Source organism: Plecotus auritus (genome assembly GCF_963455305.1).
Source record: "Plecotus auritus genome assembly, chromosome: 9".
Classification (NCBI taxonomy): Eukaryota; Metazoa; Chordata; class Mammalia; order Chiroptera; family Vespertilionidae; genus Plecotus; species Plecotus auritus.
The window spans coordinates 117,473,601-117,485,878 of NC_137783.1; the positions used below are offsets into that span (position 1 = coordinate 117,473,601).

Below are 12,278 nucleotides of genomic sequence, written 5' to 3' on the forward strand. Positions count from 1 at the left end.
ATGACGTAGCAGCCTGAGGTCTGAAATGGTCCTGCTGTTTCCCTGTGAACCTCTAGTCCCACGTGAGTCCTGAGCGCTGTCCCGTGGGCGCCATGCACTGCAGAATGGCTTCATCTCACAGAAAACGAGGGATGCTCTTTCTTAAGAAATAACTTTAATTCCAGGTGGTTAGTGAGTGTAAGGCAGGGAACGCCTTTATGAAAGTTAAAAGAATCCAGTTACAAAAGAAGCACTGGGTGTAGTCTCAGACAGCTGAGGGTACAATGGGCTCCGTATTTTACATAGTACAAAAATTTATTTCATATACAAAGAAAAATACAAAGAATGTGCAAAAACCATTTTCACAGGTGGCAATTTATAAAATGAAAATGATAGAAAAATCCTTCATTCTTATTATTCCCTCAATTTCTTATGTCACAGTTCTATTTCCTAGTGTGTAGATCATTTTAACTTGGAAAATCTGATTTATTTTTAACCTATAAAGACAAAGTGGTTTTTAAGTTTGTAAAAAGGAAACCATTTCATTAAGGAAATCTTATTTAATTTTATATTAAATTATAAGCAGACTAACTGAAGAACAAGGATATAGCAATCATATATACATATTTTTGAAATATTAGTTTGGTATTTAACATATTAACAGTTCAAAACAATGTCCTGCTCTAGCTCCCTGCCTCCCTGGCCACAGGGGCCTCAGAGGAGCTGCTCTGTCCCCGAGAACAGCCTCCTCAGATCCTAAGCTGGACAAACACAAGGTTATCAAAAGGAAGGGCAATCTGAAAGCGGTGCCTACGGCCCACGTGCTGAAGTGCCGTTTGGGTTTCCAATCGTGCGCGTGGGCTGTGGATAAGCCCTCAGCACAGGTGTTGCGAGGTCATGAGCAGCTGGCTCTCTTCCACCGTCTCCGCTTCGTCGGGAGGTCAGTGCAAGTGCTTGCTTTGCAGTGAGTGCATTCAGCTTCCTGCAGGTCATGTTGTGAAGGAAGCTGTCAGGGAGCAGACACGCAGGAGCACAAGGTCCTCGGGCATCTGCGGCCCAGCGAACCCAGTGTTTGGAAGCAGTACTTTCCTGTGTTGGCGTGGTCATTGCTGCATCATCCCCTGACCATCTGTCCATCAGGACACTCCGTGTGCCCTCACTCTGCCCCCACTGAGCACCGATGTTCTTGCCGCGGAGCCCGGCGGCAGGGCAGAGGTCATGGAAGGACCTTCTGCAGCACCAGATGGCTGAGCATCTCTAAGGTCAGGTGCTAAGAGTAGGAGCCGCTGATGGGAAACTTACTCTGTGCAGAATGTAACACTCTTGGAGGATTTTGATGTTTGCTTGTCAGAAAGCTCTCCAAGAACAAAAGGACCCAGGTAGATGCACCATTGGCCTAGGGGATGGGTACCAGTTGGCTCAGGAAGCATCTTCTGACCCTGACCACTCAGACCCTGTTAGAACAATCTAGTGCAAGGCACGGAGTCCGGGGGCTCTTGACTAGACCTGGGTGACCCATCCTCTCAGGTCAAGTAGACAGAGCAATGCTGAAGGAGGGGGCTGGGCGAGACTGGCCAGGAGAGCCTCAGGCCCCGGCTGACTCACAGAGCCGAACAGGCAGCTGTCAGCTCCTCGAGGACTCGTGCCCTTTCCCGATTCGGAGCATGAGCCTCTCCTCTCTCTCCCACTTGGGTGGGCATCAGGCGTCAGAGATGCAGTTCTGGATCCGGTCCATCCACTGTTGGGCACTCTGTCCATCCTGGGCACAGAAGTTGTACACACGTTTGCTGGTCTTGAGCTACAAAACCAAAGGAAGAGAATGAGATGGAGGGCAGGCTGTTCTAAGGCTTTGGGCAAGTACACAAGGCCATCCTGTGACCGCATGTTCCTGCACTGCCCAGAACTGCTGAGTCTCTCTCCCTTCACTGCCATACTGTCAGTGCCTTTATGTTCACTTTACCTTTCTATCCCCAGAGTCACGATGAACATCCCCTGGCAGATGAACATCTGCCAGAAGGTGCTGGCAAAAAAAGGAGACACACGAGGACCACCTTATGGCATTCTCCCTGACTGAGGAGAGGGCTGGACGGCGGAGCCTCTGGCGGGTCCCAGGCCCTGCAGCAGCGCAGTGAGGTGCTGAGTAGCGCCCTGTGCTCCTCGGGGAAGCCGAGACTCACCCACACGGAGATCAAGGTGGCTTTTGTGTCCACTTCCACACCCTTCTCTGGTCTCCAGTCTCCAACTGGGGCCACACTGGAAACCCAGAGTTAGGTTTGCAGCCTCACAGCCTGAGCCAGGCCCCGGAGTGTGACCTCTGCCCTTTATGAAGCCCTGCTTGGCTCTGGGGACTAGAGAAGCCCTGTATCACGTGGCCCATAAAATGCCCAAGGCCCACCTAATAGCTGCTGAAGATGTCCGGGTAGACAGTCACCATGTGACCAGGACAGTTTTTGTGGACGGTCAAGCATGAAATACTGGGAATGAATGAGGTAGCGCCTGTACCTGACAGGAGGTGGTGAGTGAAACAACAACATTTAACAGGGAGTTCATTTGCTTTCAGGTGTGACTGGACACCTTTTGAAGGAGTCCTTTGTGCAAAGGAGCGTGCAGCTTCTGAGACATATGGATAGCCGGAGGAGGTCAGGGTGGGGACAGAGTGCCGAGTTCAAGTTCTGTAGCGATTCCCATGGCCAGGGGGTCTATGACCCATGCACTGTCACCACCCATTGCTCCGAGGCTCCACAATTCTTGGAGGAGATGGAGATAAGGATCTTGTGTAGAGCCCGAAAAAGACAAGCAAGATCAACTTACATCAAAGAAAGCCTTGTCACTTGTGTGCTTGGGGGCCCCCATGCTGGGGCCCGCAGGGACGACCATTTCCACTTCAGCCAGATCAATGTGGCCCTTACAGCTGGTGTCCTCACCCGAGTCATAGTATCTCAGCTGGAACCAAAGGATGCAGACTGATGTAAGGGACACACAGAGAGAAAATGGCCTGGCTCTTCAAACTGAACACTTCCCTCTGTATCTATCTGAACTATGCTGAGACGAATAGACAAAGAAAGCGCAGAGGGAAGGCAGGGGTGGGGGTAGGAAGAGATCAACCAAAGAACTTGTGTGCATATATGCATAACCCATGGACTCAGACAATAGGGGGGCGGGAGCAGGCTAGACGGGGGAGAAAAGGGGACATATGTAATACTTTCAACACAAAGTATATAAATAAAAAAGAATAGACAAGAAAGGAAAAACACTGTTTGCCTTTAGGAAATAATACTAGGTGGCCAGGAGAGAGAAGAAAAAAAGACATTTTTTTTGAAATTTAAACAAATAAGTGAATTACATTATTAAAAAATAGAATTAAATGTCAACTAACAACTGTAAAAACTATACATAACATATAAAAAGGGGTTAATGTTTAGAATCAATACAGAATTCCTAGAAATTGATAAGAAAAAGATAACCTAGTAAAGAAATGGTAAAAGGAGCTCAACAAGCAAGTCACAGAAGAAACACAAATGCCCTACAAACTCCTGCAAATATGAGCAACTTCACTGACCAAAGAACAGGAAGTGGATCACTGAGATTTCACTTGCGTCTACATTAAGAAATGTTAAACATGGCTGATAATATCCAGTTGAATGTAAAGCACTACATACCCTTAGTGGGGATATTAACTTGCTAGAGATTTTTGGAGAACAATTTGGCAATATCAACTAAAATGTAAAGTGTCTGTGCTTATTGATACACCCTTCCCACCTCTACAACTTATCCTATAGAAACGCTCTTGCAACTGTGCCAAGACACACGTACAGAGGTTTTCTTCACTGTTTTTATCAGCTAAAACGGAAAAGATGTATCTGTCTCTCAATGGGGTGTTGGTTAATTACAGGGCAGGACAGCAATATATGGAAGAGCACACAGCTTTTCAAAAATGATAAAGGTCTGTATGAACTGGCCAGAAAATATGTTCAAATATCCTATATAATAAAAGGCTAATATGCAAATTGTCCCCTCAGGAGTTTGACCGACTGGGAGTTCGACTGCCCGCTATGACGTGCACTGACCACCAGGGGTGGTGTGGAACGAGGAAGGCCCTGGCCAGCAGCCGGCAGCCAGGGGTAAGGAAGGCCCCAGCTGGCAGCTGGAAGGCCCTGATCAGTCCTGATCGTAGACCAGGCCTGGAAACTCTACCTGTGCACAAATTTCGTGCACCAGGCCTCTAGTATTATATAAAAAAGTGAGTTTCCAATTAGCATGTAGCTATAAAACAAGTTTGAAAAACAGAATAAGTAGCATAACATTTGATTGAGTGGTACTTGTACCAGGACTGTCCTGTATACACTCATTTAACCTTCCTAGCAACTCAAACTACATATAATACATCTACATCAACACACAGGTGTATAAAATTATTTAGAGAAATAGATACCAAATTGTTAATAGTTACCTCTGGGAGTTGGGGGCCCAGGGGGCTCTCTCATCTTTATGAGGTATGTGAGTTCAATACAACAAACATGTATTACGTTTGGAATATGAAAAAGAATGAGTAAAACTTTTTAAAATGAAAGATGGCTGGTGATTTTAAACAATAAAAAAATATTTAAAAAGAAAAGAAAAAGAAAGATGGCTGGTGAAAAGCCTCCCTGGCCCACAGTCAGATTCCCGCTCTCACTTCCCAGGAGTGCCCGGAGCCTCGGGCACCGACGTCCTGGCCTGGACTTCCCTGTCTCCCTCCGGCCTGGTGTAGGCAGGGAAATGGAAAGCCTGTACACCTTTCATTCTGAAGCAATCCCAAAGATTGGGAGGAACACAAATATAATTTGATGTAATGTAAATTACAGGACTAGGACATTCTCCTGTGTTATATTTCGTGATTTAACGGAACTTTTATACATAGTGTAGACTTGATTTCAGAGCCTGTTAAGTCTAAAAAAGGCCTGATTGCATAATTGAAAAGAAATTCTCTACATTCTTCTCAAAGACTGCATAGCCTCATGGAATCCTTTGAACGGAGGGAAAGGTGATCTCCGCATAACATCTTCACCTGGAAGGCGTTTCCAGATGCGGGTCCAACCAGAGCACAGGGTTGAGGGTAATAGTTCTTATCGCTCTCCACAGGCTCCATTTCAGAGACGCGCAAACTGAGAATCAAAATGCGCCCCAGGCCTCCAGGCAGCCCTGTCAGCTCCAGGGACACAGGAGGCCACATGACTCTCACTAGTGAGGGTGCAGAGGGGCCGGGGGTTTGGCTAGGGGTCCCTCTCCCCTGCATCGCTGAAGCCAAGCTTATGACACTAAGGATGTGTGGGCTTCAACGGCAGTAGCTACGAACCTAACAACAGGCAACAGACTTCCCGACACGTCAGTGAGGTCGGTCTCGCGCTTGCCCGCTGTGGGTTCCAGGTGTGGGTGGGCTGTCCACCTGCCTGTTTCAGGACCCTCCCCTGTTGCTGCCGTCTATGAGGAAGAAGCATGCCTTCTTTAGAACCTGTGCATGGCGGGCACAGGGAAGGTGTGCAATCCCATTTGTCGAATCAATGAGTGCCCTCAGTTGTGCGTGGATGCTTTAAGCTGCCGGCCGAAGGTAATGTGTGTTCTGGGAGTGCTCACAGGCTCCATGTGTGCACACAACACGCAGCACGCTGAAAACCTTAGGGTCTCCCAGCGTGGGTTTACGAGCAGAAGATATCTGAGCATTAAAAAGCAGAATTTGCCTGGCTGGTGTTGCTCAGTGATTGAGAATTGATCTATGGACCAGATCACAGGTTCAATTCCCGGTCAGGACACATGCCCGGGCTACGGGCTGGATCCCCAGTATGGGGTGTGGGGGGCAGCCAATCAGTGATTCTCATCATTGATGATTTTATCTCCCCCTCCCTTTCCATTCCTTTCTGAAATTAAAATTTTTTTTTTTTTTTAAAAAGCAGAATCTATTGCTCTTAATGCTCTGGGCCCAGCTGTCACTGTCTCCGCCAGCATATGCCAGGCAGAGCCACTCGGGAGCTTGCCTTGGAAGGCCCCTGCTCTCGTGCAGGGACATGCTGATGTCAGGACAGCATCTGTACAGGAGGGATGCCCCATCTGCACACAGGCGCACGCAGCTGGGCACAGAGCGTAGCCGAGAGGGATTTCTGTAGGTTGTGAGCATTACCTGGTGTTTTGTTACATCCAGAACGAACCAGCGGGGCTTCCAACCTTTCAGCAAAGCACCTCTTTTGTAAAGTGTTCCTTCAAAGGACCTAGAAAAAAGGACAACAGGGCAGTTCATTTTGATTTTTCATTAAAAAAAATTTGTAAAGGGATGTCGGCAGATTTTGTTTGTTAAATCTCTATTTCCCTCAAGTGATCCCCAAAAAAGAAAAAAATAACCCAATCAGAGTTCTCCCTAGAATGTTTCTACTGCACCTTTGGGGAAAGACTGCCACTTTCTGCTGGAATTACCAAACTGGTGGGGCTTGGCGCTCTTGGTGGCCAACTTGGGTGCCATGCTGGGACTGACGCATCCCTGGAGCCGGCAGAGCTGGCCAGGGGACAGAGCCTCCCAGTTTATGCGAGTCAATTCCTGTCTGTGTGAGCTAGAAGGAACTGGGTTTCTGTTTGCCCCTGAAGAAGTGCTGACTACCACAGAATCTCTTAGGAGAGCTGGCAGACAGGAGGTAACAAGAATCGGGACTCAACCAGATAACTACAACCTCTTGGCATATTCTAGTTGTAATTTTCATCTTTCCTCTTCAAAGAACCATCTAACACATTGAAAACAGAAACAAAGAAAGACTCAAAGGAAATCTGTTTTCAGTCTACAGAAGGCCGTGCTGACTGGCCAAGCCTGTTAAAAGGCCGGGGCGCGGCAGAGGCAGGCAGGGAGAGCCTGCAGCCTGCCCAGCCGGGCTGGCACGTCACCTATTCTCGTCGTTCTTGGATGTGTACTGGCTGTACAGTGTGGCGGCTCTGCGGTCCACGCCGTTGGACGGGGAGACGCTGGTGCTCTGCTCCTCCGCCATGCTGTCCGGGAGGTGCAACAAGGACCTCTTCTGATAGGAAGGGAGGTTGGTGGACACAATCCCTGGGGAGCCTGGAGGGTGTCTCTGGGGCTGAAACAGAAAGAACAGGAGCTAGGAAAGCTTTAGTAGACTTTAAGCTACTCATCTGGTAATTTCCTTCCTAAAAATTTATCTCAAGGGAAAAAATGGAACCAATAAGCAAAATATGCATAAAAAATGTTTATCCTGGAGTTGTTTATAATAGTAAAAGACTGGCAATAAGCTAAATGTCTATCATTAGGGGACTGGTTAAAAAACATTTCCGTACAGTGCAATTCTAGACAGCCATTAAAATCGATGCCTCTGGTTTATTATACAGTGACAAATGGGAGGACATGTGTGACACATGTTACTAAAAAAAAAAAAGCAGGCTTTAAAATAGTATGTGTAATAAATCCTTTCTACATGAGTACTTAGAACAAAACAAGTTTGACAGCATTGTTCTTTATTTCTACGTTATAAATTATGGATGATTTTTATCTTCCATTTTATAACTTTCTGTGTATTGTCTTATTTAAAAGAATAAATATATCACACTTCCATAATCAGAAAAAAAGGACAAAAAACTATATTTTTCCTGAGAAAAGAAGTTAGGCGTCACCCACCTATGGCCTGAGAACAGCTCCTGACCTGCCATTTAAAGGAACAGACAGTGCCCGAGGACCCTTCCAAGTCACTCGGGCTTTCTGCTGCCCTCCTCTCTCCTCAACCCACTGTGAATTCTGACCTGCTGACCTCCCTGCTCCCCAAAGAGCTCTCCAGAACACTGTCCCAGCTTCCCGGGGTTGCCCTGCAGCCAATCTGACGGGGGTTTGCCTGGTGGCCGCACCAAGTAGCAGCTGTGTGATCCCTGTGCCTGTCCTCATGTCTGAGATGGACCCACGCCCTCACTGTGTGCATGGTGCCCAGCACAGGCCCTTGCCCATATTACGTGCTTGAGAAAAGTTTCTTACATCAGAAACAGGAAATGGGGCATGAGAAGCAGAAAACGAAGCATTTGGCTTTAAAGTACTTTGATAAATGTTTCTTAATTCAGAAACAGAAAACGTGTGTGTGTGTGTGTGTGTGTGTGTGTGTGTGTGTGTGAACAACAGAAAACAGCATCTTTTGTCTTTTTAAAATACTTTATTTTCCCTATTATTCCTCTGGAGCAAACCTGGTCTTGGCATTCCCCTCCTCCCTCATGTGGTAGAAGATCAGCTGAAACCACAGAGGCTCTGAGATAGAAGAGAACCCAGTAATTTCCCGGGGACTCGGCCCTGAAACATCAGTGTTATGTCACTGTGGTGAGGTGAGGCACTCAGGAAGTATTCGGTGATTTGGAACTTTCTGCCCTGGAACTCCAGGGCACGGCCCCTCCCTCTGCCCATATCCTTTGGCCATAGCCCCCAGGGTTACCTGGCAGCAGCCCCACCTGACCTAGCACCCTCGCAAAGCTCAGCAGTAGCTCCTCAGGGGGCTGTGCCAACTCACACGGTCTGATCTGGGCTCTTCTTTGAGGTCCACGGCTACCCTTTCCCACAGCTGCTGCCACTTCTCGGGGGTTTGGTTCAATTTATGCTCCAATCTTTCAATTTCCTGCAAAGTAATTAAAAGGGTTTTTGGACAGATCAGTATTACATAGAAGCCACGTCTCTGCACTGGCGCAGATGAGTGGTGCGGCCACGGGCAGCTAACGGCCGTGGTAAACACGGCCTCGGCCTCCCGAGCCAGGAACAGCGTGGAGCTACAGCTGATGGGAGGCACGAGGCAAGGGTGATTTATGAGGATCTGTAATCAGGATGGTTTATACAGAACTGCTTCAATACAGAGAAGAAATATGTATCCCAGACACCCTGGCCAGCCCACTGGAAATCTGATGGCCACAGCAAAAGGTCAAGCACTGGGCCAGTGTCCAAACCCTAATAGCTGAGGTGGATGGGAAGTCTGTCCTTGACAGAGGACCCTCAACTCTGGTGACTGAAACCAGATGTGGAAAGAACAAGTCAAGAAATTCCTCAGGAGCAGAGTTTCCTGCGGCCAGGGGAGCTGGCGGTCAGCACAGCACAGCACCTCTCCAGCGCTCTCCCCAGCACGCTCCTGGTCGGGACTCCGACTGAGACTCTTCAGCAGCTGCCTGGCCCCTCTCTCCTCAGGGCTGGTGCTCTCACCAGGGTGGCTAATGCCAGGATGGTTTCTCTCTAGAATATTCCTTGTGGAAGACACTGGCAGTACTCCCACCAGGCCATCAGCTGCCCACACTTGTGACCAGAGGAAGCGGAGCACCCACAGAAGCCATAACCCAGGCCTGACTCAGGCTGCCTGGGCAGCTGAAACAGCTGGGAAGCTGCAAACTGCTGCATTTGCTTGACTGCTTCCTCGAAATCCTGGATAAACTCCTTTTTGTATATGGTTTTAAAAAATTTAAAAATTGATTTCAGAGAAAGGAAGAGAGAGGGAGAGAGATAGAAGCATGGATGATGAGAGAGAATAATCCTGCCTCCTGCACGACCCCTACTGGGGATTGAGCCTGAAACCCAGGCATGTGCCCTGACCAGGAATCGAGCTGTGACCTCTGGTTCATAGGTCGACCACTGAGCAACACAGGCCTGGCTGGAAAACTCATTTAAAAAAACATTTTTATTGATTTCAGAGAAGGGAGAGAGAGAGAGAGAGAGAGAGAGAGAGAGAGAGAAACATCAATGATAAGAGAGAATCAGTGATGGGCTGACTCCTGCACACCCCCTACTGGAGTGTGCCCTTGACCAGAATTGAACCCAGAACCCTTCAGTTCACAGGCTGACGCTCTATCCACTGAGCCAAACCAGCCAGGGCTGGAGAACTCATTTTTATTGAAACTCTTTTCCCCAGCTGAGCCTGGTCCCCCACTGCTGCTGGGGAGCAAGTTTGGTTTCCTCCTCCCCCTGGAGCTACCTCGACCAGAGTGGGGAGAGCCATGCCCAGAAGTCTGTGAGCCAGTCCGTCCTAACCAGCCGGATTCCCGGGCCTCCTTGCCTCCACGGAGCCCCCCCGTGTGTCTGCACACTGCTGACTTACACTGAGGAGGCTGGTCAGAGCCTCCGCGGAGCCCCCCCGTGTGTCTGCACACTGCTGACTTACACTGAGGAGGCTGCTCAGAGCCTCCGCGGAGCCCCCCACCCCCCACCCCGTGTGTCTGCACACTGCTGACTTACACTGAGGAGGCTGCTCAGAGCCTCCGCGGAGCCCCCCACCCCCCGCCCCGTGTGTCTGCACACTGCTGACTTACACTGAGGAGGCTGCTCAGAGCCTCCGCGGAGCCCCCCACCCCCCGCCCCGTGTGTCTGCACACTGCTGACTTACACTGAGGAGGCTGCTCAGAGCCTCCGCGGAGCCCCCCACCCCCCGCCCCGTGTGTCTGCACACTGCTGACTTACACTGAGGAGGCTGGTCAGAGCCTCCGCGGAGCCCGCCCCCCCGTGTGTCTGCACACTGCTGACTTACACTGAAGAGGCTGGTTAGAGCGTCGGGCTGCGTGCAGCCGACGTCGTCATAGCACGGCCACACTGTCCTCCTCTGGCTCCGGGGCCCAGCACCACCAGCCAGTTCACCATCCTCAGTGGGGAACTGCTTGGGGGTCAGCATCATCCAGTCATATGACGGCCCCGTGGAGAGGGTCTCCTCGATGTAGTAATCCCACTTCTTGAGGCTGGAGACATTTACGTTGGGCTTCAGGGCCTGTTTAAAGAGATTTGTGAAATATAGTTTCATCTTGACCCCAGGCTTACTTGTAGGCCAGCCCCTAGAATTTGCAGGGTCTGAGGCAAGAGTATGAATAGAGGTTCAAATATCACATGTCTAAGTGTTTAAATGTACACATCAAAATAAATGATTAAATAAAATATATTCTATCCTCCTACTTTGGCAAATATAACTCCGTAATGACCTGGAAGGCCAGGATCAAATCTGGGGCTCTTAGAATTCTATACCAGAAAGTATGTGGCCATGAGGAGCTGGTCCCGCCCTAGTCCTTGGCCTGACCCCCTGCTCCTCCCACCCATCTCTCTCCTATAGTCTGAGGGCCTTATATGAACGTGTGTGTATACCCCAGCCCAGCAGCTAAAATCTGTCCACTTCCTGCCAAAAAGCTACGTCATAGCTGCCCTTTGGGCCTAGTGCCACATGCACTGGTTTGGGAGACAGACTTGGAGAAGTGGGCTGGAATTTGGGTAAGAAATTTTGAGGCACCACAGGATGGTTTAGATGAAGGAGGGGCATCTAAGCATGTACGCTTGGTTTCTCATACCCCTCAACCCATGAGGAAGGACAGCTGGAGAAAGGCGAGCTGGGGTCCTAATGCACGGGGCCCGGGCAGGGGCCTTCTTGCCCCTCAGTGAGGTGCTACTGCTCATCAAACCAGCCTGTCCCATCCCAGAGCCTCGTTCACAGAGGTGTACATGGCAGAGCATGGCTGCCCTGGGAATCAGCCTTCCTGGACCGGCGCCAAACACCCCTGCTTCCCACAGGGTTCCCCACGACTTTGGCACAGATAGACTTAGAGAACTCTTCCCCAAAGTATTTTAGATTTTTCAGTTTAGACCTGTTGAGGTTTCCAGTTTTGTTTGTTCTTTCTTCCTGGGGAAAGCTGACTTGCTTTGATATTCCTGAAGTTATCCCTGGGTTTTGGAGGCCAGGTCCCAATTTTTGTGTGGTCAAGACTCTGGTGAACAGTCTCCATTCCACCATAACCCTAACCCATAGTCTATCAAACTTTTGAATAGCTTCTGGTATGAAACCTAATCAAACATTTATAAAAAGCCTGAACGGCTGTGTACACTCAAAGTAAGGAAAACTTTGACATGAAATATTCAGAAAATGAAACATAAATGCTTTTTACCTCAACTTCCACTGGTGAATATAAATAATTAAAGAAAATGGGACTCCTCTTGTGCATTCTGTCAACACAATCCCAAATACAAATTCCTTTTTTGGCATGCTTATCTCCTTTATCATCAAATAAAGTTCCTGTAGGTCCAAAGACATTCAACAAAACTCAAATAAATCAACAGTTTGCCTAAAAGCATGATGTGTGTTGCAGATGAAAACTGGGATATTTCTTATGGCTCCACAAACAGCAATGTACGTGCAGAACCCTTAGGAAAGAACTGCAAAGCTAAGATAGGAATGAACTTCACAGTCACATGGACACAGATCCAAATGGAAGGGAAGCAGCTGACAAGGTTTCCAGCATTTCCAGGACATCACGACTCTCTTCCAATCTACATTCTACATTCTACA

General features: G+C 48.7%; 1 protein-coding gene across 6 annotated transcripts in view; it reads right to left on the reverse strand.

Moving 5' to 3' along the window:
• Positions 1-134: 134 nt before the first annotated feature.
• The window catches only part of SBF2 (SET binding factor 2), a 399,474-nt gene continuing 387,330 nt past the window's right edge, over positions 135-12,278 (reverse strand). For 5 of the 6 annotated variants that reach the window (XM_080640374.1, XM_080640375.1, XM_080640373.1 and 2 more), the window contains 7 exons: positions 11,878-12,005; positions 10,485-10,718; positions 8,496-8,600; positions 6,883-7,073; positions 6,134-6,221; positions 2,791-2,922; positions 138-1,777 (listed from right to left, as the gene is read on the reverse strand). In XM_080640374.1, the coding sequence (XP_080496500.1) occupies positions 1,679-1,777; positions 2,791-2,922; positions 6,134-6,221; positions 6,883-7,073; positions 8,496-8,600; positions 10,485-10,718; positions 11,878-12,005 (977 nt within the window). In that variant the 3' untranslated portion in view covers positions 138-1,678. Of the gene's footprint in view, positions 1,778-2,790; positions 2,923-6,133; positions 6,222-6,882; positions 7,074-8,495; positions 8,601-10,484; positions 10,719-11,877; positions 12,006-12,278 lie in introns of all 6 variants that reach the window. The other variant, XM_080640377.1, reaches the window with a different exon arrangement.